Source organism: Girardinichthys multiradiatus, chromosome 19 (assembly GCF_021462225.1).
Source record: "Girardinichthys multiradiatus isolate DD_20200921_A chromosome 19, DD_fGirMul_XY1, whole genome shotgun sequence".
Taxonomy (NCBI): domain Eukaryota; kingdom Metazoa; phylum Chordata; class Actinopteri; order Cyprinodontiformes; family Goodeidae; genus Girardinichthys; species Girardinichthys multiradiatus.
In genome coordinates this window covers 12,223,051-12,248,373 of record NC_061811.1, presented here as the reverse complement: position 1 = coordinate 12,248,373, position 25,323 = coordinate 12,223,051, and the positions used below count along the sequence as shown (strand labels likewise).

The window sequence follows — 25,323 nt, the reverse complement described above, 5'->3', positions numbered from 1 at the left end:
AAGGAGGAAGGAGAGAGCAAGCTGCGTTGTCTCCATGTGGGAGAAATCCACTTACAATAACTGATAAAGATTTAATTAACACCAAACTCTGCAATTACTCCATAATTAAAGTCATTTGGCCCCTTGTTTGGATGAGTAGGCAAGACGCCACATGTGCCTCCGTAAGAGCTGAAGACCAAAAAAGGACATAAGGTGCTTTAATGTTGGAATTTAATGCTTGATTTTCCAAACCTCTGTTCCCTGGCCTATGTTCTGATGATGTATTCGTCTCTGGTTATTTGTCTTTTATTTGAAAACTCATTTGTTATTCATTGATATGCAATACGCCGAGTGGCATGAGTACAAAGCATCATCAAGAACCACATGAAATAGTAAATAGGCATGAAATAATCATAATCCTTTTCAAACGGCACCACATACAGCTTCTGATTGTCTTATTCTATAGCTAGAAAGAAATATATGGATTCTCGAACAAAAGTCCTGAGTGAGTGCTTCATGTTTCAGATAATGAACAGTGAACCCAACTTTTAGCTAAAAAAAAAAACAACAGGAAACCTGGTTCCTTCACAAGTAGTGAACACCATACAAGCCAGACACAACAAGAAATCAGTAGCAACGTGGGCTTGGGTTGCATGTGCCCTGCGGAGGATAGTGAGGGGAGCTGAAAGAGTCATAGGAGTGTCCCCATTCTTTCTGTCCTGGAAATATTTCCAAACTGATGCAGAGCTCTATAGACCATCACAGACTCCTCATACCATCTTCAGACACTTTTTGAACTGTTGCCATCAGCAACATGACACCGAAAGCAGAACCAACAGAGCAGACAGCTGCACAGCTTTCTGTCCTAGCTGAACAAGTGCTAACTGAAATAACCGTGTACCTGATTGCACTTGAAATGTGTTTAATCTGTTTGTGTATTTATAGATTGTTGACATACCTTATGTATTTAATGTTTTGTTACTGGTGCATGGGATATTATGCCTTGCAAATCATTAATTTTCTATTGGATTTAGGTTTAGACTTTGACTGAACCATTCTAACATATGAATATACTTGATCTAAGGCCTTCCATTGCAGCTGTATGTATCTTTAGAGCTGTTGTCTGACCTGCTGGAAGATGTGCTTCCACCCCAGTCTCCAGTCTTTTGCAGCCTCTAACAGGTTTTCTTCCAGGATTATCCATGGTGCTGCCATCACCATGTTTCACCACAGGGATGGTTCAGGAGGGTGTGTAGTGTTTTTCTCCACACACAGTGTTTTGCATGTAGCCCAGCTTACCAGAGGACTTTGTTTTACCTGTTTGCTAAATCTGATACATAGCTGCTGGCATACTCTAAACCAGGGGTTCTCAGTCCTGGTCCTCTGGATCTCCTGTAGGTTTTATGTGTGTCCAAGCTGCCACACACCAGACTTAAATAATGAATGCCATGTTGAGGAGGTGTTCCAGTCCTTTCAATCAGGTGTGCTGGAGCAGAGAACCATCTAAAACACTGAGGACAGATGGTGCACTGCTCTAAACAGGACTTCTTATTGCTTTCTTCTTGTCGTCTTTGCATACAGGCCATATTTTTGGAGTGCATCGCTAATAGTTGTCAAATAGCTGTTGAGAGAATCTTCCACCTGAGCTGTAAACCTCTGCAGCTCCTTCAGAGTTAACATGGGACTTCTGGGTGCCTTTAATGTTGTCCCAGCCCAGCCTGTCAGTTTAGTTGGATAGCCATGTCTTGGTAGGTTTGCAGGTTTTCAACACTCTTCATTTTTAGACGATGTGTTGAACAGACCTCAGTGAGATGATTTTATAACCTAACCCTGCCTTAAAAAAAAACTTTCTGTGCTGTTGGCTGAACAAAAGGCTCTAAGGGGGACTCTGGAAATTGTAGACATGAATGTAAATTTATCTTTTAAGTGGAGTACAATATATAAAACACATGTACAATTATTTTTATTGACCTAGCGCTGGGGTGGGGATTTTAATTATTATTTTTCGTCATACATAGTGTTCTTTCTTCAGAATGACAACTTTCTCAAGAAATACGACCAAAGTATCGCTTACAGTTTTTTTTTTGAGCAATTATAAGACAACTCTAACTTATGTACATTTATAAGGAGCAGCATCAGTCCCGCATACAAACTTTGTCAAGAACCCCCCAGCACTATTCCACTATATTTGCATAACCCTGGCCTGCTTAAGGCAGAGGAGTCACTGAGTGATCCCAAAATTAGCATGCTGTCACCTTCGCCGTCTCTTCTGTCATACAGCAAAACAGGCAAGTGTGCAGACATGTGAACCCATTTCCCATCTGCTGGAGAAATGTTAATCAGGACGCATGCCACCGCACAGCTTCAGTCCTCTCCCAGCGTAGAACTGACATGCAGTGTATTTAAATCGCTTTCATGTGTCCTTATTATAGGGGAGATGGAGTCAAATAAGAATGATTGGAAATGTCATTGTCAGCATCTTATGCTTGCTTTTCTTTTTAAGGGAATTTTAAAATAAACCTGAAACATGGCAAACATCTATATGTATACATCTGGCATTTCTTGGGGATATGACAGCAGCTAAAAAGGGAAAAAAAGCACTCCATAATTAAATTAACTGCACAAGCAAAAGCGTCCAGAATGCAAAAGATTCATATGTAATAGCTTTAAATATACAGCTGACATGCAACCCCTTTAGTTGTCTGTTTGAAGGATTTTCAGACATGTGCAGCTAATTCTGTTTCTCTTGTTTCTAATGTATTTATGTGATGAATTTATGCGCACATAAAAACTTTCATCTCTTTGCTGCGGCTGTTGGATGCCTCAGGGCGCAATGCCAACAGCTCTATTGTTGAGGAAGCAGTGCCCTCCAGTGGCCTCTGACGGAAATCTGCACTAAGAAGAAGGGATTCTCATAAAATTAAGAAATGTAAAGAAAATAAACTTCAAGAAAATTCTTTGGCTTTTCTGGAGTAAAATATCCCGATAAAGCTATCAACATGTAGAGCCAGTGCTTGCAACCAAGATAGCAGGTACAATGCTCACACAGACGCATGATGAAACACATGTGTAACTATGATTAAACATTACTGGTGTGTTGGCTGAGTGAACACGTCACAGACATCTGGAGTTCAAAGGCGAGGGCTGAATAAGAAAACCAACTAATTTTCTTCAAATGCACACAGCCCTTTGAATCAGTGGATCAAATGCCCTGCAGCCAAACACCATTAACCACAAGTATAAAATACAAACTGACAGCCAGACAAAAAAGCTCAACTCACTGCTGTTATGGTATTTAAAAAATATTTTTATTATTTGCAAAGGAGGCATCAGGAGCTTCGGTGTGTTCTATGGCTTGTGTACAGAGTTCCTGCAGGAGAAAAAACAAAACAAAACAACAAATTTCATAGAACGAGCCCTTGGGAGAAACTGCAAGCCCCACCCTTGTTTATCGAGGAGGAATGTTTGAGGCGGCTACGCTGCAGCTGTTACAGTATATGGTCTCAAGCAATGGGCACAGTGTTTGAGCCTAAAACTGTCAGAGGGAATGCTACTGTACAGTTCCAGGCTTAGTGCATCACCCTGCATGGCTGTTATACAAAACAAGCAGAAACCAAGAGACTTCTTAGTGGTATAAAAGAGAAGCAATGCTGCTGGTATTCGTAAAGGATTATAAGAATGTTAAGATTCTTTGTGGAAAATTTCCAAATGAAAAACTCACATTTTTGTGTAAAGTGTAGAAGCCCTTACTCATGGTTGGATTTTGCCCCCCTAGTGATACCTGTTTAATGTGACTTAGTAGATTTCTGCAGTTTCAGGTTTGGTATCAGAATGGCAAAAAACAGCACAAAACCATTTTCTAGGCCCAAAATGTCATAATTGTGTAGATGAGTTGCACATCATCGCATTATCTTAAGGTAACAACTTATTTGCAGTGATACCGTAAGTGTCAATATCTTGTTATATTTAATATATCCCAGACTTGTTTTGTAGTGAAAACATTATTAATTTCACAGTACCTTGAGATAACAAGACCTCAAGATGGTAGTTTGACGTTTCATTACCTCGACATCGTGAGACAACCACATTTTAACGTTGTTTTGTCGTAAAACAGTAATTTTCAATGTTTTAAAGATAATTGCACTGATATATCGCAAAGGTTTGGTAGTGATAGCCCTACTAATGAAAACAAGAGCTCCAGCTGGTTTTGTCACAGTAAGTTTTAGTCTCATTATCTCTAAATAATGACATCTTAAGCGTTTCATTAGCTCGTTTTCTCAAGATTACTCACTTAGTTGTGATAAGAGTTTCATCCTGTCTACATAAGAGTTTTTATCTTCTAACCATTCATTTATCTCATTATGTCAAGATGATGGCTTTGTAATGTCAGGATGAGTTTTTGGTGCTACAGCAGTTCAATTATCTTAGTACTTCCAGAAAATGAGACCAGGAGCTCATTTTGTTTGGTTAAAGTTTTCATTACCTCAAGATAACATGTTTTATGTTGTTCTAACCATCCAATTATATCAAGATAATGAGACCTTGAGCACTCTCTGCTGGTTTCTTTTCCCAATATCTTGGGATAACCTTGGGCTCTTTTGTTAGGACAGTTTAATTTTCCTGCGATAACCAGATCTTAAGTTTGTTTTTTTATAATCATCTATATCTCAAGCTAACATGTCATTCCTATGTTAGAGTGGTACTATTATTTTCTTATCATCTCAAAGTAACAAGACATGGCAAGACGAGTTTGTGTTTTCCGTGCTGAGATTTTTATTTTAATTTATCCATTATCTGAAGATAATAACTCCTCAAGCTCATACTGTCACAATAATGGTTTTATTATTTTGCCATTTTGAGAAAGTGAGACCTTGAGCTTATTCTGATGTGATAATAGTTGCCTTATCTTGTGAAAATAACTTCTTGGGTTTTTTGTTATAAAATTGAATTTATCTCATTATCTGATGATAACCAGACCTTGAACTCGTTTTATTCGCGGTGGTGGTTTCATTATCCCCAGGTGAACAGTTCTTAGGTTTGTCATTATTATAGCAATTTGGTTACTTCATCATCTCAAGGTAAAACCATAAATCTTTCACTACATTAATGACACCGTCAGCAACTTTTTAGTGATGATTTCGTCATCTTGAAATAACGAGATAATCGTCACAGTATCTGAAGGTAATAAGACATTGAGATTTGAATATTATCTTGATATATCAGAGTTTTCTTAAAATAATGGATTAGTATACTTATGTCAGCTCAGAAATCAGGACAGAGTTGGCTTGATACTAGTTTTATCTCACAAAATAAGGACATAGTCAGCTTATTAACTCTACAAATTCCAAATATTATAAGTACTGCTTTCATACATCTTGTATGTATAATCAGTTTGAAATTTATTCCACTTTTGAAAAGCTATTTCATTATTTTTGCATCTTTGGGACTGTGTAGGACCCTGCACCGAGATACAAACAGACATTACTGTAATCCCAACATGTCAGGGCTCAATCACTGCAGCCGTTTGGGTGCTGGATTGTTCACAGAAACACTTTGGATCACTGAAACAGTGGCCGTTACATCTTGCATTATAACCTTACGATGCTGCTGGGAACCTGCCCGGGATTAAACTGCCAACAAGCTCCTTGGATCAGACCCAGCACGGGATAAAGCCAACAGCAGCGTAAAGCTGATCAGCAACGTAGGTGTCGGTGGTGAAGCCAAAATGTCACATTTGACTGTGAGCAGGCCTGACATTAACCGAGAAAGCAGGTCATATAGTTGGAGCACCAGCAGCAAGGAGAGTCGGTGTATTCCCACACCATCATTCTGAAACCCGGTGACCTTCTTTTTAGTCCCGTGACGTCTCCGTTGGAAGATTGGGTTGGCATGTGAGATCATAAGAAGCAGTTGGGGTAAAATGCAGGGCCACATAAACACCCACACAGTCCAACACACACACACACACACACACACACACACACACAGTTAATCACCCATGCACTCATTCTCACACACATCATACATGAAGGAGAAAAATATATTAACATTTGGGTTACAAGACATTTTAACAGTCTCAGTGTAGTAAAACATGTGGGTTGTAATCTCTTTCTTTACCATTCACAAAATATATATTTTATACTTCTAATAAAAATATTCCCACTTTTTATCAGGATCTCAGGCACTGGATTTCATCTCTGTACAACAAAAAGTCTGTTCCTCCTCCCTCAAAGAGTGTTCGGTGAGTTTGGATGATATAGATGCCATTATGAGTTTACGGCCAAGAAGAACCATTGGGAGCGTTTTTGGCTAACGAGCCATCAAGCCCAAAGTTTCTCCTGGCCTTTCTCCCGGCCAACAGTCCAGCTGTCTGGCTCTGTAAAAGCTTCATCAACTGTTTCCTTTCCCAACGGGCCCAAGGACACCTGGTATATTCTGTGTGGGAGAAATAAGTCAGTCATTCAAGAGCCTTTCTTTAACAGCAATCTGATGGTAGTGTGGTTTAAACAGCCTGATGGTGGAGCCCTGGATAAAACAACTGTTTGTCTGGACAGTGTTCTTTCATATTTGTTTATCAGAGTAGCCATCCAAAGAGCTCCTTAGTAATCTGTAGTGGCTCTCTGTTGAACAGGATCCACAGTAAACGACCAAAACTCAAGCAGACTCATTCCATTTCAAGGCTGGTTTGCACAAATGAAAGAAACCCCGGGTTAATCTGATCAGTTTGCCGGAATGTTCCTGCAGCAGAGATCCTCAGCTCAGTCCACTGGGCCCTGAAAGATCAGCTTGGACCAGCCCTGAGAGGGGCTGAGCTGGGTGGCACAGAAGGGGCAAGCAGCGTGGAAGGCGTGGGTGCCGTGGGGCAGAGGGATCTCTGCCCAGTACTTGACCGACTTCTCTGAACACACGTGTCCACACGGCACAAAGGCGTGAGTGGGTGCACCTGTGTCCACATAAAAGGCGGGCTCGCAGCCCAACCACAGCGGGACGTAGGGTCCCACCACCCGGCACATGGGACATTCTCGCTGGGTATTGGGCTCCCGCTCGGAGCGGTGGCCCCAGTTGTGGTAACCGTGCACGTGGCCACATGCCAAGTAGACCCAAGGCTGCTTGTCCTCTAGAGAGGAGAACGCCCGGCTGCGCTGCATGCTGGGGAAGGCGAGGGTGTTGAGGCCTACAGGACACTGGGGCCGTGCCGCGTTGATCTCCTGCCTGAGGGCCTCCAGGTGCTTCTGGGTGGGAGTGTGAAAGAGACCCTCTGCAGTGCGCCACAGCATAGTGGCTCCGCACAGATCCACCAGGGAGCCGTCCCGCAGGATGTTGCTCTCATTCTCCACCTGCAAAAAGTGAGACACGTTTAGGAATCTAGAGTACCTTGCTGAAATATTCATCAATCCTTTTCACATTTTGTCACATTGCAGCCACAAAATGTAGTATTTTACTATTACTGTATGTGATCAACACAAAGACATCATTGTAAAGTGGAAAGAAATTGATGGAAACATCTAGGGTGCATTTGTATTCAGTCTCCTTCAATCAGTACACCTGTGTGTAATTTCATCCCAGTATAAATACAACTGTTCTCATGTGGAAGGTGTTGTAGTCTAAAGAGATCAAATTAAAACGTCCAAAGCCCTATGTGTGGCACAGTACTAATAATGCACATCACCGTAAAACCATCATCAAACATGGTGGTGGCGTCATGCTGAATGAAGGCTTTTCTCCTGAAGGGAAAGGGGAGTTGGTCAGAGTTGACGTGAAGATGGATGAAGCTACAAAACGGGGTAATAAATACTGAATTAAAACCTGTTAAAGGGAGCAATTTTGAACTACTTTGACATTGAAGTCTATGGTTGTAGTGTGATAAAAGAAGGGAAGCTTAAGGGGTATGAATACTTTTTGTACAGCATTATCTTGTGCATACACACATGCTTAAATCTACAAACCAGTTTTCCTGGGGTCTGTGCTGAGCGGGTCTCTCTCAACGAATAGACATCTCCACAAACGGAGATCTCTCTCCAGACGCCGGGCTTGGACTCTTCCATGAAGCCCCCTTTAGGGTGCATTACAAGCACCCCATTGGTTGTCAGACCATCCATGTGACCATCAGGGTTCTTCCATTTTGCTGCTTTTTCCTGATGCAGGAATGATTTTATTTTTATTATTTCCATTATATACAAAAATAAATACTTACTTTCTTGTCACGAATCGAACTACAAGTGCACAAAACCCCAAACATGAAATATGTGCAACAAAAATGAATAGTAACTAGTAATTACCCCCAGGAAGATGTTTTTAGAGGAGTCAAATCCAGCTGCATAGATGCGAGCAGTGTAGGGAGGGTTGCGTTCGCAAACAACTCTGCAGGCGAAGCGAGAGATGGTGCTCTGCGTGATCTGAGTCTCCTCTCCATCCTGGCCTCCTGCTACGGTGTCAGTAACCACAAAGTCTATGGGATTTTCAGTGGAACGTCCGATCTGCAGAACAAGCCCATAACTCATTTCACTGAATTTCTTACAAAAAAAAACTGCAAAAAAGTTCCAATTTTAAAATGTGCTTGACTGGAGAATTATGAAAGCTGAAGTAAAGAAAGCACTGGGCATGATGAAACTGAGAAATCGATTGTTTTTGAAAGCTCGACGTCAGCTTGATGTTAAAATCAGGTTTGGGCCGGAGGCGTTTGTACTACTGTGTTGCATCATCTCTTTCTTCACTAATGCCGGAATAAACGCTTGGGAAGTAAGCAGGGCAGTTTACGCACAAATAAAAGCAAAATGTTTTCACCACTCTCACTTGATTCAGGATTTCAACTGCAATCAAATAATCCCATCCCCCTGGCGTCTAAAAGCGCAGCTGTTCAGCAAAGCGACGTGTAGCACAGAAACTCGCTCCTCTGCACAACGTAGTTTGGCATTCTCTGGTGGAAACCGGGTTTGTTGTTCAGTTTTAGTGGTGACCTCAAGGACCTTTATGTTACCCAAGTTGCACTAAAACACAACCAAACCATAACAGGATGTGGCTTTTTAATAATAAGCCAGATAGTATGTGTTCTCCTGAGTGTGGAGGATGCTGATGCAACTATAATTTCTAAAAACAGTTTTAAATGTTAAGTCATTTAATCACATGCAATTCTGAGTTTTCTTAAAGTTAGTACCTTGTAAAAGTGTTCACACTCCTTAAACCTTTCCGATTTTGGAGCAAAGGAGTCCATGGTAACTCTGGAGGAGCTGCAGAGATTTACACCTCTACCAGTGGTGCACCAAATCTGACCTCTATGAAAGAGGGGCCAGCAAAGTCCTGCTAGAGGCTGTATAAGGCTTGAGACTGGGGCAGAGCTTCACCTTCCAGCAGGAGCACTTTAAACATTCAGCCAGAGCTACAACAGAATGGTTCTGATCAAAGCTCAGTTGTGTGTTAAAATGGCTCATTTAAAGTCCAGATCTAAATCCTAAATCAAATTGAATATGTTGAAGATTTCAGAATTGAAACTATAATTGGAGCTAAAGGGGGTTCTAATCCATGTGCACACCACACTTTCTAGATTTACCAAAAAAGAATAAAAAAATAAATGGTGTATAATTTTCCTCCCATTTCGCAGTTATGCACTCTTAGGTCTGCAACTTGTGGTTCTGGAACTGCTTGTATTTCTTAAGGTCTTCCAAACTGGCTCTTTGTTGCAAATATATAGGAAACAAAAAAATCCCGGTAGTGTTTGGTTGTAAAGTGGTGGAAATGTTCAAGAGGTAGAAATAATTTTGCTAGGCACTATAACTTATAACACTATAACTGTTAAAAGTTCACCATTTGTGTTTCATCTAAATATTGAGGCAGAATTTGCCATTATTCTTCAAGACAGAAAACCTGGTGTTTATAATGTAGGTCCCTGCAGTGAACCCCACCCACACAGCTTCTCCGCCTCTCTCAGATGATCTTTTTATAACCAGTCATGTTACTGACCTGTAGGCAACTGACCTTTTCATGTTCTACTTTCAGCTCTTTAAACATACTGCTGCCGTCAGGTTCAAAATTAGCATCTATTTATCAAAACCCGGTAAACAGTCTCAGTTTCAGCTATTTATACGACGGGTTTGTGCTATTTCTAATTAAATACTGGAATATCCTCAGATAAAGGGGGGCGATATGTCTTTAAATTTCACTTCAAGCGTTGCATCAGACCGATACTGAGGAAACCAGAGGCAGAAATAAGCGTTTCCCCTTTTATTGTGTCTCTGAAAACTTCCTAAAAATCCTTCATTTGCTCAGTTCTCTTGCTTCTACTTTGTGTTTCCAGTTTTGCTCTAAAACAAAGAAATATAAAATGAGGTTGATTTGTGAAGCACATGATGTCGCTCCTTATTACGCTTACAATGGTGACTTCATAGGATAAAGTCACCCCTATTTATATTTATATTGTGAAAATAAAAATCCTTTGCTTTTTCACACAGAGCATTAAACCACGTATTTCAAACATGACGATGGACTGTGTTGAAAATCAATTTCATCATTATTTTGAATTCTACAAGATTGCAATGAAGCCTGATGATCAGCTGCAATGTTCATGCAAGGTTTAGACGTAGCCTCCTTCACAGCCAGCTGCGTAATTAAACAGGGCGTTTACCTGAAACATGTCTGTGTCTTTATCGTGGCTGTACTCCACCACCACCGTCTGGTGCCTGGACAGCGTGTAGGAGATGCTGTGTTGGCCTTTACAGTTCACAGCCTGAAATGAGACAACGCATCACTGACGTAGGATACACTGTGGTGCCATAAACGGGTTTCTACACGTTTTACATTTAAAGATTTCACGACTTTTCAAGACCAGATTTAACTTTAGAGCTTCCAGGACTTCAGGTTCCTTTTAAAATGTAAAACACTAAAGTTCACTGCCAGTTTATTGCAGTGAGAAGGCTTTAAATACGGAAGCTGCAAAAACCAGAACATGTCAATAAGTAAGTAAGTAAATAAGCAAGGAAGGAAGGAAGGAAAGACACAAGGACAGAAGCAAGAACAGAAAGACGTTTATGAGGAAGGAAGGGAATACGGGCACAAGGAATAAACAACACAAAGGCAATTGGAGAGGGTATAAAGTCTGGAAATATAAATATTTTTCCATATTCTTTTTTTCATACTTATTCAGATTGGAAATTAAATTCCAAACTTTTCTAAACTGTAAGAAACCTTCATAATGAAACACAAATACCATGACTTATAAAAGTTTTCTCACCCCTTAAACCTTTTCAGAGTTTGTCACAAACTTAAATTTCAAGGCATGTTTTTGGGATTTTAGGTGATAAAACAACACAAAGTTTACTCCACAGTCTGGTTTCCTGTGTTTTCATGATGCTGTTTGTTCTGTAATGTTCTCCAACAAACCTCTGAGGCCTTCACACAACAGCTGGATTTATTTTGAGGTTCAACTACACACAGACTAGACTGTCTGTATTTACTAACTAGACTTATGAAGGCGAAGGGTTGCACAGGATTTGGTTTAGTGGTATCAGAAAAATGGAATCCAAATTCAAACTCATTTTCTTTTTACATTTTTATTAGTAAAAGTGAAAATCATGCAACTATGTTTCTTCCACTTTACAATTATGTACTGCTTAGTGTTGGTCTATCGCATAGAATACACTGACGTTTTTGGTTTTAATGTTAGGTAAAATGTAAAAATGTTCTTATTTTTTCAATACTTTTGCCAGACACTATCTGAAACTTTTTATGTACAATAAAAAGACGATTTCTTGTGCTGACACATCTTGTTTGTGGCTTTGACACCAACAGCGGAGTCATTTACAGGAGCAATGCGAGGAGATATCTTAAGCAATCGTTCCATTGATGCATGCCAGATTTACAATGAGGAAATAAAAACAACCCCAGGATTAAGATACACAGCATTCAACAAACCAATCATGTCCTGAGTTGGTGTTGTGCATACTGTTTTTTCTTATTACAGACAAACCTGCAGCAATTTATTGCACATTTTTTTAGTGCATTACATTAAGTTGCGCAGTGTGGTACAAATTCCTGGAAGAGGAACAGAGAAAAGCCTGTAAAGTCACACTTCCATGACAGTGGCCATAAACTGCCTGCTGGCCCTCGGTTAGCAAGAGATCGCCAACCGGCTGATCTGCCAGTCAGCGCGCTGAGAAGAGGGCGGGTTAAGGCCCCAAACGCAGCTCTCATCAACACTTAAACACATGCCACCATCATCCACCTCTTATCTGGAAATTCCATTTCCAAAACAACCCCTCCCCTTTCCTATTTTGTCACGTGCAGGAGGAAACGCGGGGGACAGAAAGTGGGTCATCAGAGCTGCCAGGCTCTGCCGTGACTTCAGACACAGACTGGGGACAAATGTCATCACCGCCACAAACAAATGCTGCTCCACCTGTTCAGCTGCTAAAGGAAAACTAGTGCTTAAACGAAACAGAAAGACACAAAAATAACCGTGTTCCCAGAGTTGAGGAGTCAAAATAAACAGAGACGAGTAGAAGGCTGGCAGCGGCATCATGGGAGCTTCACACTATCTGTCATGAACACCAGAGTGTGCACAGACATGTGAGCGTTCCCTTTCAGCCACCGGGCATTCTCAGATCATTCGTAGGCTGCACCGTTAGGGAGCGTGAGTGGGCTGGCAGACTGCTCCAGAAAGGAGAAAAGATGGCTCCTTTCATCTGACTCCTTCAGTGTTTGATATATTTAATCACTCCATTGGCTCAGCACCGTTTGTCTATCACAGATGGTTATTTTTGAATGTACGTGCAGCTGGGAGTGGAGGAGGGCTGGCCGGCTGCAACAACATCCCCCGTTCGCTCAGCCCAATATTCCCAGTCCTGGTAACACAGAGGCAAAGAGGAACAGAGGTAAAAGAGGAAGAACGTCGCAGCGGTTCCCGTACTGAAAACACCACTTATTGTTCTTTTAAAGCCAAAAACAATGTAGCAAATATCTGAGAAATAACATTAATCAGAATTCTTGCAAAAGTATACACACCACTTAAACCTTTTTACATTTTCCGATGTTTTAAAAAAAAAAAAAACGACACATAGTAGTGAACAATTGGGATTTTATAAATAAACTCCAGTGCAAACAACCCTGGGGGTAATTTATCCCAGTATAAATCCAGCTGTTCTGTAGAGTCCTCAGATTTGTTAGAGAACGTCAGTGAACAAACAGCGTCATAACGCACGGTTAGGTTATAATACCATTTCCCAAGCTTTAAAGGTCTCACAGAGCTCTGTTCAATCCAGCATCTGAAAATGAAAAGACTGAGACTACAGCAAACCTGCCATGAAATGGCTCCTCACCTAAGCACAGCTGTGGAAAGCATTAATCAATAAAGCAGCCAAGGGATCATGGTGTCTCCGGAGGAGCTGCAGAAATTACCAACTCAGGTGGGAAATCCGCAGAGAGAGCGTATTATTTGTTTTAAATTTTAAAAAAAACTCTGAATTTATGGTTGAGGAACAAGAGGAAAACCATTGTAGGGTGGTGGCATTGTGCTGCGGGAACGAAATGAACAAAATGTGTGTGGAGCTAAATGCAGAGCCATCATATTTATACTGACATTCTCTTTTTACTAACTTGGTGACCTATAATTGCGCTGAATTTTATTTAAGGGTATCAGAGTAAAAGGAACTGAAAACAAATGCAAACCAAACTTTTCAGATTATTTTTTTATGAAGAAATTTGAAAGTAATTTTTCTTCCACTTTACAATTAGCCACTACTTTGTGTTGGTCTATCAAACATGATCTCAATAAAATAGACTGAAGTTTGAGGCTGTAACATGACGACATGTGAGTGAGTATGAATAGCACTTTAAACCACTGCATCCCAACATTTAGCCCATCCTCCAATGAAATAATGCTCAGCCTCTGTTGTGAAAAGGCATTTCTCACAGGAAAAAAACCCTTCTACGCAGATATCTGGAGTCAGGTTACACAAGGTGACAGAAACCTGAACCTGTGAGCCTTTGGTCAGGGGGCTAAACTGAGAACAAACGCCTGAACAACAGCGGCGATAAGGCAGCTCCTCGTTTAACGGCTTGGCTCTGGAACTGAGGAGAGGAATGCGGGAAGGGAAACATGTTATACTGGCTCGCTGGTGTGAAGAGAGGCAGTGAGGCCCTGCTAAGAACTATGGTTATTGAACTGGAAATGTCAACACAATACTCCGAGCCAACAGCAACGTAAATTCAGGGTTCGATGAGGGATAGAGATCAGGAAACCTGCTGCCTTAAGGCTCTCCTTTGACTGGAGTTTTAGTTTACTGTGTCCCTAACCCTAAAACATGGAGAAGCAGCTTTTAGTTCTTATGCTCCACTAATCTGGAATAAACTGCCAGAAAACTGTAAAAGCGCAGAAACCCTAAATTGCTTTAAATCAAGATTAAAAACTTATTTGTTTAAAGTGGCCTTTGACTGGGCCATCTAAGCATAATTAGTTGCGTTTTCAGCCCAATTTTCCTTTCATTTTCTTGTCCATCATTTTATTCTCTTTATTTTATTTATCTTTTTTAAATCACCTCTGTTGTTTGATTTTATCATTTGTTTTTCTGTGTCTGTATCTGTGTTTATTTGCTGTGTGATTGTATTGTAATTGTATGTACAGCGCTTTGAGTGTCTCGTTGCTGAAAAGCGCTGTATAAATAAACTTACCTTACCTTACCTAATATAATCAGATAAAGTTTACAGAATCATAAGAAAAACACCCTTTACATTAATTTATACATATTTGGTCCAAAATACACACCATTCGCACTGAGGGTGTGTTCATTCAATTGCTAATTCATCTTTTGTTCTGTACCTTTCTATCCTGGGGTGTGTTGAGGATGTGCACAGTGCTCGGCTTAACACCGTTGGCTTTGGTCCTCTTAAAAAGAGCAAATCTGCTTTTCCGTCTACCCCGATCTCCATTGGGCAGGAAGCCATTGTACCTGTCACAGAGGGGGGTGGGGGTGAGGTTTGGGTGGAGAAAAGGACAGCATTCAGTTATTTTTTTCTCTCTGGATAAACCGGCAGGTTTTTTGGGAGCTCCAAAGAGATGTGTGTAATGAGATTTATAGGCAAAATTCTTGTAATCATATAAAAAGTACACATGGAGATTTAGAAACATTTGCGTGCTTTGAAAGGAAGCTTTTCCACGCATTACATCACTGGCAATCTAATACACCATATTAGTAATCTAAGCGTCACCTTGGATAATGTCTCTTATTACATAATGCACTCTGGTGCTGGTGATTTCACCAAGCTGGGGCTGCGTAAGCTGCAGCTACCAGCAGGAGCACATTTTAAAACGCACAGTCTGGGTGGCAAACTGAGCAGAATTTAGCATAATTACACAGAAAGCTACAAGATCTTGATTTGATAGCCTTGAGGGAAAAAAAAAGCATCTGAAATCTATGTGTTCTGCGCTTCCTGAACCTTTGGTAGCAGTTTCCAGCTCTGCCCCTTCGGTCCGGTGTGAGGCATATCGCCCAAGCTCCTCCTCATGAATGGAGGAGCCCTTTCCGGTGGGACTGATCCACTTTCTGTCCACCAGCTGGTTCCTACAGCTGGGCCACCCCATGCTATACTCCCATCCAACACGCAGACCTTCTGGTCACACCCTCGTATGTAACCACAGTGTGCTAAAAAGCCACACTGTCTAGCAGAAATATTTACTTCCAACGCCCTAACTTTGCAAAACAATTCATCTCAAGGGAAGAGGTTCAACCAGCCGCAGCATAATCTGTCTCTTATATTCATTGTTGCACCATAAAGGCAACAGTCCTTAACCTCCCTCCTAAGCGAGTCCACCTGTCTTGTGTCTCCACACGTCTGGCCAGGCAGGGAAACACATGGTCCCAGTCAGCACAGTGCACAAAGCTGGCCCGTAAGACAAGCCACCCACAGAGAGCCAGGAAGGCAAATTCTGTGGAAAATATACAGTTAATGCAATTTTTTTAGCCCTTTCATTAGATTTTTACTCAGATTTGCCACATTTCTGATCATGTTCGATGCATCTGCAGTGGGATTAGACAGTACAGAGCGTGTTGCATCTTGAAGCATTTAATTCCCAATAGAACCTGTGTTTTTGCACGTCCAAAATGATTTTCCAGAGGTTTTAACTGCCCTTCTGAAATCAGTAGTTTTCAGCTAGACATTTTGATGAGGGGCTGCACGGTGGTGCAGTTGGTAGCACTGTTGCCTTGCAGCAAGAAGGTCCTGGGTTCGATTCCCGGACTGGGGTCTTTCTGCATGGAGTTTGCATGTTCTCCCTGTGTATGCGTGGGTTCTCACGAGGTACTCCGGCTTCCTCCCACAGTCCAAAGACATGCCTGTTAGGTTAATTGGTCACTCTAAATTGCCCTTAGGTGTATGAGTGTGTGTGAGGTTGTTTGTGTGTTGCCCTGTGATGGACTGGAAACCTGTCCAGGGTGTACCCCGCCTCTAGCCCATAGACTGCTGGAGATAGGCACCAGCTCCCCTGCGACCCACTATGGAATAAGCGGTAGAAAATGGCTGACTGACTGACATTTTGATGAGATTAAAATACCACAATTTCAGAGTATTTACATATAAATTTTAATCAGTAATGCTCAACATAATCAAATGTTTGTCATTTAAAAACAAAAAAAGCAACAGTTATTCCTACTGCTCCTAACATCATACAGCAGATTAATAATTACACTTTTCACAATATTTTTGTAGAGTTTTCTCTTACTCCAGCGCTTCCCCTCACCCAGTGCTGTGCACTGCCGGTCAGCTGATACACTTTTGCCTTCCGTACGATTAAGACAAAGCTATTTGGAAAAAATTCTGGAAATGTCAAAGCCTCACAAACTCATACCTGGCCGTTGTTTTAAAACAGCGTTAGCTTCACAGAAAGACTGTGGAAATGGTGGTGGACTTTCGGAGAACACCACCCCCACACCCCCCTCACCATCCTCAACAACACTGTATCGGCCGTGGACCACTTCAGGTTCTTAGGAACCACCATCTCTGAGGACCTGAGATGGTCTTCACACATAGACACTGTTCGAAAGAAGGCCCAGCAGAGACTGTACTTCCTGAGGCAACTCAAGAAGTTCAACCTTCCACAGGACCTGTTGGTCATCTTCTACACTGACATCATTCAATCTGTCCTGTCTTCATCCATCTCAGTGTGGTTTGGCTCATCCACAAAACAGGACAGGTCCAGACTGCAACGAATAATCAGGACTGCAGAGAGAATAATCAGGGCTGACCTTCCCTCCATCCAGGACTTATACAGGTCTAGGGTCAGGAAAAGAGCTGCTAAAATCTCTGCAGACCCCACACAACCTGCACATAAACTGTTCAGAGCTTTACCTTCAGGCCGCCATTACAGAGCACTGTTTACTAAAACCAGCCGCCACAGAGACAGTTTCTTCCCCCAGGCTGTTTCTCTGTTGAACATTCAATAGAGTACAGAACAACAGCATACAGATGTTGCAAATGCACCTTTTTATTATATATGTGTATATTGTACATTGTAAATAAGTATATTTTGTAATGCAAAAACAAAACCAAAGAGCAAAGTGTACCGGAGTCAAATTCCTTGTTTGTATGTATGAACTTGGCAATAAAGCTGATTCTGATATTAGTGATGGCTGGCCTTCCTTTAGTTTCTACATCATGACTGACTATTTTTTTTGGGACCAGAAATATTTCCTAACAGCTGAAATTGTCTTTCTAATAAGCGAGAGAAAAATGTAAAGCATTCTTTTAGCCAGCTGAGAAGCAGTCTGCAGCAATGTGTCGGGGAGGGGCGGAACTGTGTTACACCACACTACATATTGCTGGAGAAGAGTCCAGTCTCTGGCATATCATTAAAACCAAAGGATCAGTGTGACACACTTTTAGCATATATAAAAATGTAACTTTGAACGTCTTGGTTCTAGATGCTAGAAACAAGGACATGTCTATGGTCAGTTTGTGAAAAATCTGCATTTTTCACCTCAAAGATGATACACCATCACTACTGTTCAGCAGATCAGAAAGTACACAAACACTTGAAACTTTCTCACTCCTTCAGCAGTTGTAGTTTCCACTTAACGTTTAGTTGTAATACAATTCAAATTTTAAGGTAACGCATACGCGGCAATCTGTTAAATAACTCTACAATGGATGAGAGCAGCCAACTAAAATCCCGGATCAAGCGTGGAAACTCTCGGCCTAAATAAAGACCAACAAGCCCTACATTGTTCAGACGTACACTCAGCACTGGCTGGCTCCTTGTACCTGAATGTCTCGCTCTAGGCATGTATTCAGATGACACAAGGCTTAGCATTTTCACCATGATGAATTATACTGAAGAACATAACCTCTAAGTCTTCACAAGCTTTAAATTAATTCATCATCACATTGTAGAACAATATCGTGTCATCCAGGAGCCGCCACCGTCACATTAGCTAGGACAGGCTCTTTAAAGCGACGCTACCAACTAATTGTGATCATGTTCCCTTTGACCTGTGCCAGGCAGACAGCGGATTTACCTTCCAATATTTAGCAGCAGGGATTAGAAGACTGTGGCATATCGCATATCCTCCAGGACTGCGGTGAGGAGCCAACAGCACCTCCTACCTCTTGTGTTAATGTGAAAGTGTACCGTTTACAGAACAGGAGGAAATACAGTGCTGTGGAAAAAATGCTTACAGATTTCCTGTGTTTTTGCTTTCTTGTCACACTTCAATTTTAGATCATCAAACTAATTTTTGCATCTGACAAAGATAATTAATACATGTAGTTTTTAAATGATTAAATTAATTTATTAATGGGGTAAAAAGCTATCCAAACCAGGGTGCCCCATTACTTCCCTTGTTAAATTATGACTTAACTGTGATTAACGAAGTTTTCTGGACAGATGAGTACAATTTTGTTAACCACACAGAGACCTAATCACTGCCAGGTCTGTGAAACTCACTTATACAGAACCCATCTGACAACGGGAAGTAGGCGTGAAGGTGTCAGCAAAAACAGATGTGAAACAAATTCATTAACATCGAGCAGTCTGGAGAGTTTCAGGGTTACTGCTGGGCAAAGAAAACCCCAAGGCTGTCTCACATTTACAAAAAAACAACTCGAAGATCCAAAAGACTTTTGGGGAAATATTCTGTGGACTGACGAGACAAAAAGCAATCGGCGTAAAACTGACACAGTTTCCCCAAAAAAGAACATCATACAAACAGTAAAACACAGCAGTGGTTGTGTCATGATCTGGCGCTGCTTTGCTGGACGATTTTCCGTAATTTATGGAGCCATCGCTCTTTAGCAGAACATCCTAACGTAGAATATGTGGCCATCGGTTTATGATCCTACGCTCAAGCATTCTCCGGTTGTGCAGGAGGAGACATCAGCATATCAGCCAATCTGTCTCCCAATGACTAAAAAAAAGGTCCTGTAGAGGCCTTATCAAAGTCTGGACCTCAACCAAGCTGTTCATGCTTGAAACCCTCTAGTGTGGTTGAATTTAAACTAAGAAGAGTGGGTCAGAATTCCTCCACCATGGCCAACACTTGATGGTAGCTGTTGATAGCACAACCAGTTATAAGGCCTGGGGACCAATTACTATTTCCACATAGGGCCAGGTTGGTTTGGAAAGCCTTTTCACTTAATGAATTAAATTCTGATTTTTAAACTGAATTTTGCAGTTGTTGTATCTTTGATTGATATTAAACATATGAAATATTTAACTGACAAAAATCAAGACAAGAAGAAATCTGTAGGAGGGCAACAAAACCTTCAAGGCGCCGTATGCCGAGTCATTTCAACACTCATAAGGGAGGGAAGGTGGGAGTAGAGGCTGGTTTTTAAGGGTCATAAAACATCATACAAAACTAAACATGAACTTTAAGTTACAGAGCAGAAGACTAAAAGGTTTCTTTTCTGAAAGAAGTTTCTGCAGAAGCCATTATGTATCAACAATCAGTGGAAGTCTGTAACAAAGCTAGGCTGGCTTCCATTACTGCGCACTTCTTCATGGCAGAAATGTAGAAAGTTCACTCAATGGGCCCAGTCTCTGATCCACAATGAACAGAGGAAGCTGAGGAAAAGCAAAGGCCGAGTCATGATCAATCCGTCCTTTCATTCCCAAGATACCCATCCAGCCCCAGCTCCCCCTTCCTCCATTCACTGACCAGAACCGGGCCAATCCCGCCTCAGCAGAGACGGAGGTCAGCCATGCAAGTAACAAGAGCCGCCGCGTCCGTGACAACAAGCCACCGAGGGAAACAGCAGCTTAAACAAGCTTTGTTCCATCCTGACAGCTATCTTTTCTACCATCAGCTTTATCAATGGGGATGTGAAGTCACGGCGGTAATTATGCACCCGTCACATCTGATTCACATATGTGTCTTGATGTCAGGGGGGAGAACAAAAGCCCCGGTGTCAAACACACCACACGCTCAGCCCTGGGTGATAACCAGTCAGTGCTGCTTTTTGTCCTTTACAATAAGCAGGATTGCTGCTGAATGGACAGCTGGAGGGGAAGGACAAAGCCACCCACTCTACTCCCCAGTCTATAACTTTGGTTCAGTTGGCTTCAAGTGCTATAAACGTGACATTCGAACACCACAAGCTACAATAACTGTTAATTATTCATTTAAAACTTTCAGGCGAGTGGCAAAACTGACCAAAGTCTAATCACCAATGACACAAAGCATGGCAGAACACTGGAGATGTTGGAGCTTGGTTATTCAGAAGGACCTTTTGTTAGTGCCTTCTTCGAAACAATTTATTAAAACCCAGTTGCTGCTTTATAATACTGATAACCTTGCACAAATCTGGACTGACGCTTGCTGGATTTGAAGGATCTAAAACAAGATGCAGCTGTTAACGAGATAATCCATTAAGGTTAATGATTAAGAAACGATTTCCTAGCAATAAGTCTCAAACAGGGGGCCATGCTTCACTGCTTTACAGTATTTGACCTTTTTATGAACAAGTTCCAGCTTTGTTTTTGTATTTCTATGGACAACTTCTGCTTGTCTGGAGCAAAATGTTCAGAGAGGGCTTTCCAGATTAAATCTTAACACAACAGTGTTTAAAAGGCATAAAGAAAGACACACGAAGATAGACAAAGCTCTCATTAAATCACAGTACCCTGATTTAAAGAAGCACTCAGAGTAGGTCACTGAACGACAAAATATCACAAAATATTTGGATTTTGATGCATCACCAACATCAGAGAGATTTTTAGAAACTTTTTCAGGGAATCGGTGCCTTGGCGGTAAAAACGAAACTTCCTCTAAACTGTTCAACCGAGAATGAAGTAACTGCAGCATAAAATACAAGCAACGGAATTTGTTTAACTTGTTCCATATAATGTTGGATGTTCTTGTGAGTTTCTCATCACCTAATAACCCCGGGTAAAAATGCAATGGCTTCTGGGAAGTTTAAAACGGAAAATATGCAAAATTATCAAAGAGAAAGGCAGCATTTTTTTTCTACTGCTGCTGTGTTGCTTAATGCACCAAACAGCCGGAGGAAACTCCAGTCACTTTTGAACTTTTTGCGGCATCTCATTCAAAGGACCATGCCCAAATGATTTATTTTGTTCAAATTTTTAGAGGCTTTTTTGTTTTACTTCAACTTCAGAAGCTGATATATGTTTCCTTAGTATTTGGTAGAATTGCCTTTTAAATTGTATGACTTGTCAGATGTTTTGGACATTTTTCCACAAACTTCGAAGAATAGTTTTCTGTAATTTTGGCCCATTCCCCCTGACAGAACTGGTGAGGCTGAGTCAGGTTTGTAGGCTGCCTGGCTCACACCGAGGTCAGTGATGTTCACTTCCTACCATTGACTTTGTCTGAGGTATGCTTAGTTTCATCTTTATCCACCTGGAAGAACCATTTGTGACCACGTTTTAACTTCTGGGATGATTTGTTGAAATCTTACTTTGACATTTCCACAAAATGTTCTTCCCTCATGATGCCAACTATCTTTTCAAGCGCATCGGTTCCTCCTACAGCAAAACACCCACACAACACGATGCTCTAGTTTAAACACACATTTCATACCATGACATTGATCTCTGGGACACGGGTCTCATCTCCAACCTGAAAGGTATGATGGCCAGACATTCCTAAGGTGTTTATACTGGTGTATAATAGCTTGACCAAATGAACGTGGCGCCCAATGGTTAATGGTGTGTTTGAGGTGTTATTCTAAAATACATCCACAGGTTCCCAGTGTTCTGCCATCCCCCTATTTAGGTCAAATGTTGTGAATTAACCCACCAGAATCTTAGAAAGCCATGGCAACATAAGCTGGTAAGTAACCTTGATGTGTCTGAATTTGATAAATGTAATGAACAATTCTCTCTTTTATTATTCTTTCATTTAGCAAATAGAAATTATTTAGTTAATCCCTAAAACAGAGAACATTTAGTCTGGTTTAATGTCAGACAGCGAGGATAAAAGGTTATCTGTCTTTTTATATAGTGTATGTAAACATCTGGCCTCAACTACATATAAAACTTTTGCGATGTAATAAAAACACATGGTGGCTGTCAAAACATTACATTTGATTATCACAGAAGTGATGAAGCAAAACAACAAACGTTTTAGCAGAAAATGATCAAGTTTCTATGTTACAGTCTTCTGATAATCAAGCTCACATCGAGGCCTGAAATAAGCAATGAACATGTCAAGAACACACTGAAATCTATGGACAGAATACTCCCTTACTGTGGCACATAGAAAAAATGTTAACTTTCCCATTATTTTGATGACTTCAAGGACGTTTCATGAGGAACCCTGGGATGGGCGGTGGGTCCTGGGATATTCGTTTTTAACCTGAGACCTGCAATGCAAACTTTAACATACCCCCTGGCTTTGTTTTTTAAGAATTAGATGACTTGTGTCCTGTTATTGATGACTTATGCACAGTAACTTCCTGTTCCCTGACTTGCACAATGTGGCTGTCGGTGAAATGTCTGACTTAAGCTTAAAAACAAAAAGAATTTCCCAATAAAGATGACGTTTTAAAATCGCATCCTCCTTGCTTCATTCTTGGCGTGATCCTGTCAGGAGTTAAGCTTCCAAGCCTGTTCCTACATTAGTGTCTATTTGTGTGGCGATAAAATCCAACGCCAGGGCGCAGTGGGGAGTGATTATTAATCCTTATAGAACAAAAGCTGTGCAAATCTTGGGGTTGTGGCAGCAGAAAAGGAAGCAGCCTGGGGGTGGGGACCACCACGACTTCCGAATTCCTGGAGCCCCGTGAATCCAACTTCAAGGCAGGGGAGGAGCGCTCCGGCTGGGGGCTGCTGGGAATGAGGTGTACCTAAAGTTGTCCTGAACGTGATCGCTTATATGAGCGGGCTGTTGTGTTTAAACGCTAAACCCCCCTCCCTGGCTATCAGGGAGCGAGTCATCATCATCATCATCGTCATCATCAACGGGAACACGAACATATTTCTGATTGCGTGTCTGCTTTGAGGAGTAACGTGAGCTCGTAAATTTCTAAACTAAAGCCCGACGGCGTCCTGAGTTAAACCCGACCGTTACCGTCAATTAAATAAAAAAAAAAAAAAAACAACACGTCCCTGCTCATTCAGAGTCATGTTAAAAGGGCTCGGCAGAGAGAGAGAGATACATCCGGGGAAACTTTCAAGACAAACACTCGCTCTCTGGTTCTCTCCTAAACCAGTAAATATGGTAAAAACCAGAACCCATCGTCTTACCCCAGTACCACCAACTCCCCGTACTTCACCGGGTCTTTGGACGGGGCGCAGTGCTCCTCTTGGCTTGACGAAAACATGAGGCTTCACTGTGTTAGCTACACAGCAATAACAGTGGCTCACAAATCAACAGAAACACCAAGTCCCCTCTCTACATTTTACGAGTCCTACTGCGTGTATCCGTGTCAGAATAAATCCTGTTCTTTTATTTAAAAATAACAATAAAAAAATAAAATAAAAATAAAAACAAACTGGTCTCTAACTTCCTCAGCTAACCGCGGCAGAGCGTAACTTACTTGGTGGTTGAATCCGCTCTACAGCAAATACAAAGCAACGAGGAGCAGGGCCGGACTGTACCATTCACTGCTTTACTTTCCGCAGGGGGGAAATCCGCACCAGCTCTGCCTTTTCCGACGGCAAATCTCCTCACAACTGGCTGTGACTTGTTATTTTAAGGTAAAAAAAATAAATAAATCCGTATCTATTGATATTTACTCCTTAATTCAATATTGTGAGGGTTAAGTGAACTAAGCGTGAGTTTAGTTTTCCATTTTAACCACCGTGTAATATTCATGGGTGGCACCATCTGTTATGTAAACAAAGACTACAATCTGGGAATTCTTAAAGGGGCACCATGAAAAAATTACTTGTTTTAATTCCTTTTCAGTATTTCTTCTGTAATGCGACGGAATGTCAGGTGATTTTTACCTCATAATTCAGATGAGGTAATACTTTTATAGTACTTGTGATAACAGTGAGATAGGTACTTAAAAGTTATCAGATACTGCAATGATGTGAGGTCATTTTAATTATGAGACAGCTTAGTCGTATTTATGAGTTTCTATGTTACAATTATGAAATGGTAAGAATTATGACAGTAATTCTGAGATATTACAGATAATATTTAAGAATTATGGCAAAGCTACTTTTAAATCATAGGAAACAATGTGAATTACATATTAGTATAGAATCTCAAAATTAGCTTTTTCTCATGATTTCTTTAAAATTATGAAAAAACCTTAATTATGAGACAGCATCTCATAATTTAATTTATAAAATAAACGACAGTAATTCCTTGGAAAGAAAACCTTTTAACCACAAGGATAATTTGGAATGTATGTACCTGACTTGGAATCTGATTTTTTTACTAAAAAGTACCTTTAGACAACATTTGTTGTGAATCAGTGCTATGAGATGGTATCGCATTTCTGACCACACTGTATATAGTAATGATATACTTTGTTATAATTATCAAATGCCATCTTCGAATTATGATACAGCTGCTTTTATTATGAGATACGAAAATGATGAGATACTTATGATGTAGTGTCTCATAAATATGATTTACCCATCTCATGATAGCCAAGTCATTACATTTCATAATACAGATCACAGAATATGAGATAGTACTTTTCAGATAGATAATACTCCATAATAATGAACTAACTAATGAAGGAGTTATTGTTATGTCTTCAAATTTAGATCACAATTATAGGATAGTAATAATGAGATGAACATGAGATACTAACGCGTGACTATGAAATACAATTACATGATTGATCAACTATAGCTACTTTAAATCATGGGATCATATATCATTATCATAAGATACTACCTCAGAATTTGGATTTAGCTGTCCCACAATTATGAGATACTAT

General features: G+C 40.8%; 1 protein-coding gene across 1 annotated transcript; it reads right to left on the bottom strand.

Annotated features, from left to right (window-relative positions):
- Positions 1-3,265: 3,265 nt before the first annotated feature.
- On the bottom strand, positions 3,266-24,019 carry peli2 (pellino E3 ubiquitin protein ligase family member 2). The gene is made up of 6 exons (XM_047345211.1): positions 23,669-24,019; positions 14,786-14,915; positions 10,598-10,699; positions 8,259-8,456; positions 7,926-8,114; positions 3,266-7,316 (listed from the first exon to the last, which is right to left on the bottom strand). The coding sequence occupies exons 1-6, from the start codon at positions 23,743-23,745 to the stop codon at positions 6,738-6,740; spliced, it is 1,275 nt and encodes a 424-aa protein (XP_047201167.1). The 5' UTR covers positions 23,746-24,019; the 3' UTR covers positions 3,266-6,737.
- Between the last annotated feature and the right edge of the window lie 1,304 nt (positions 24,020-25,323).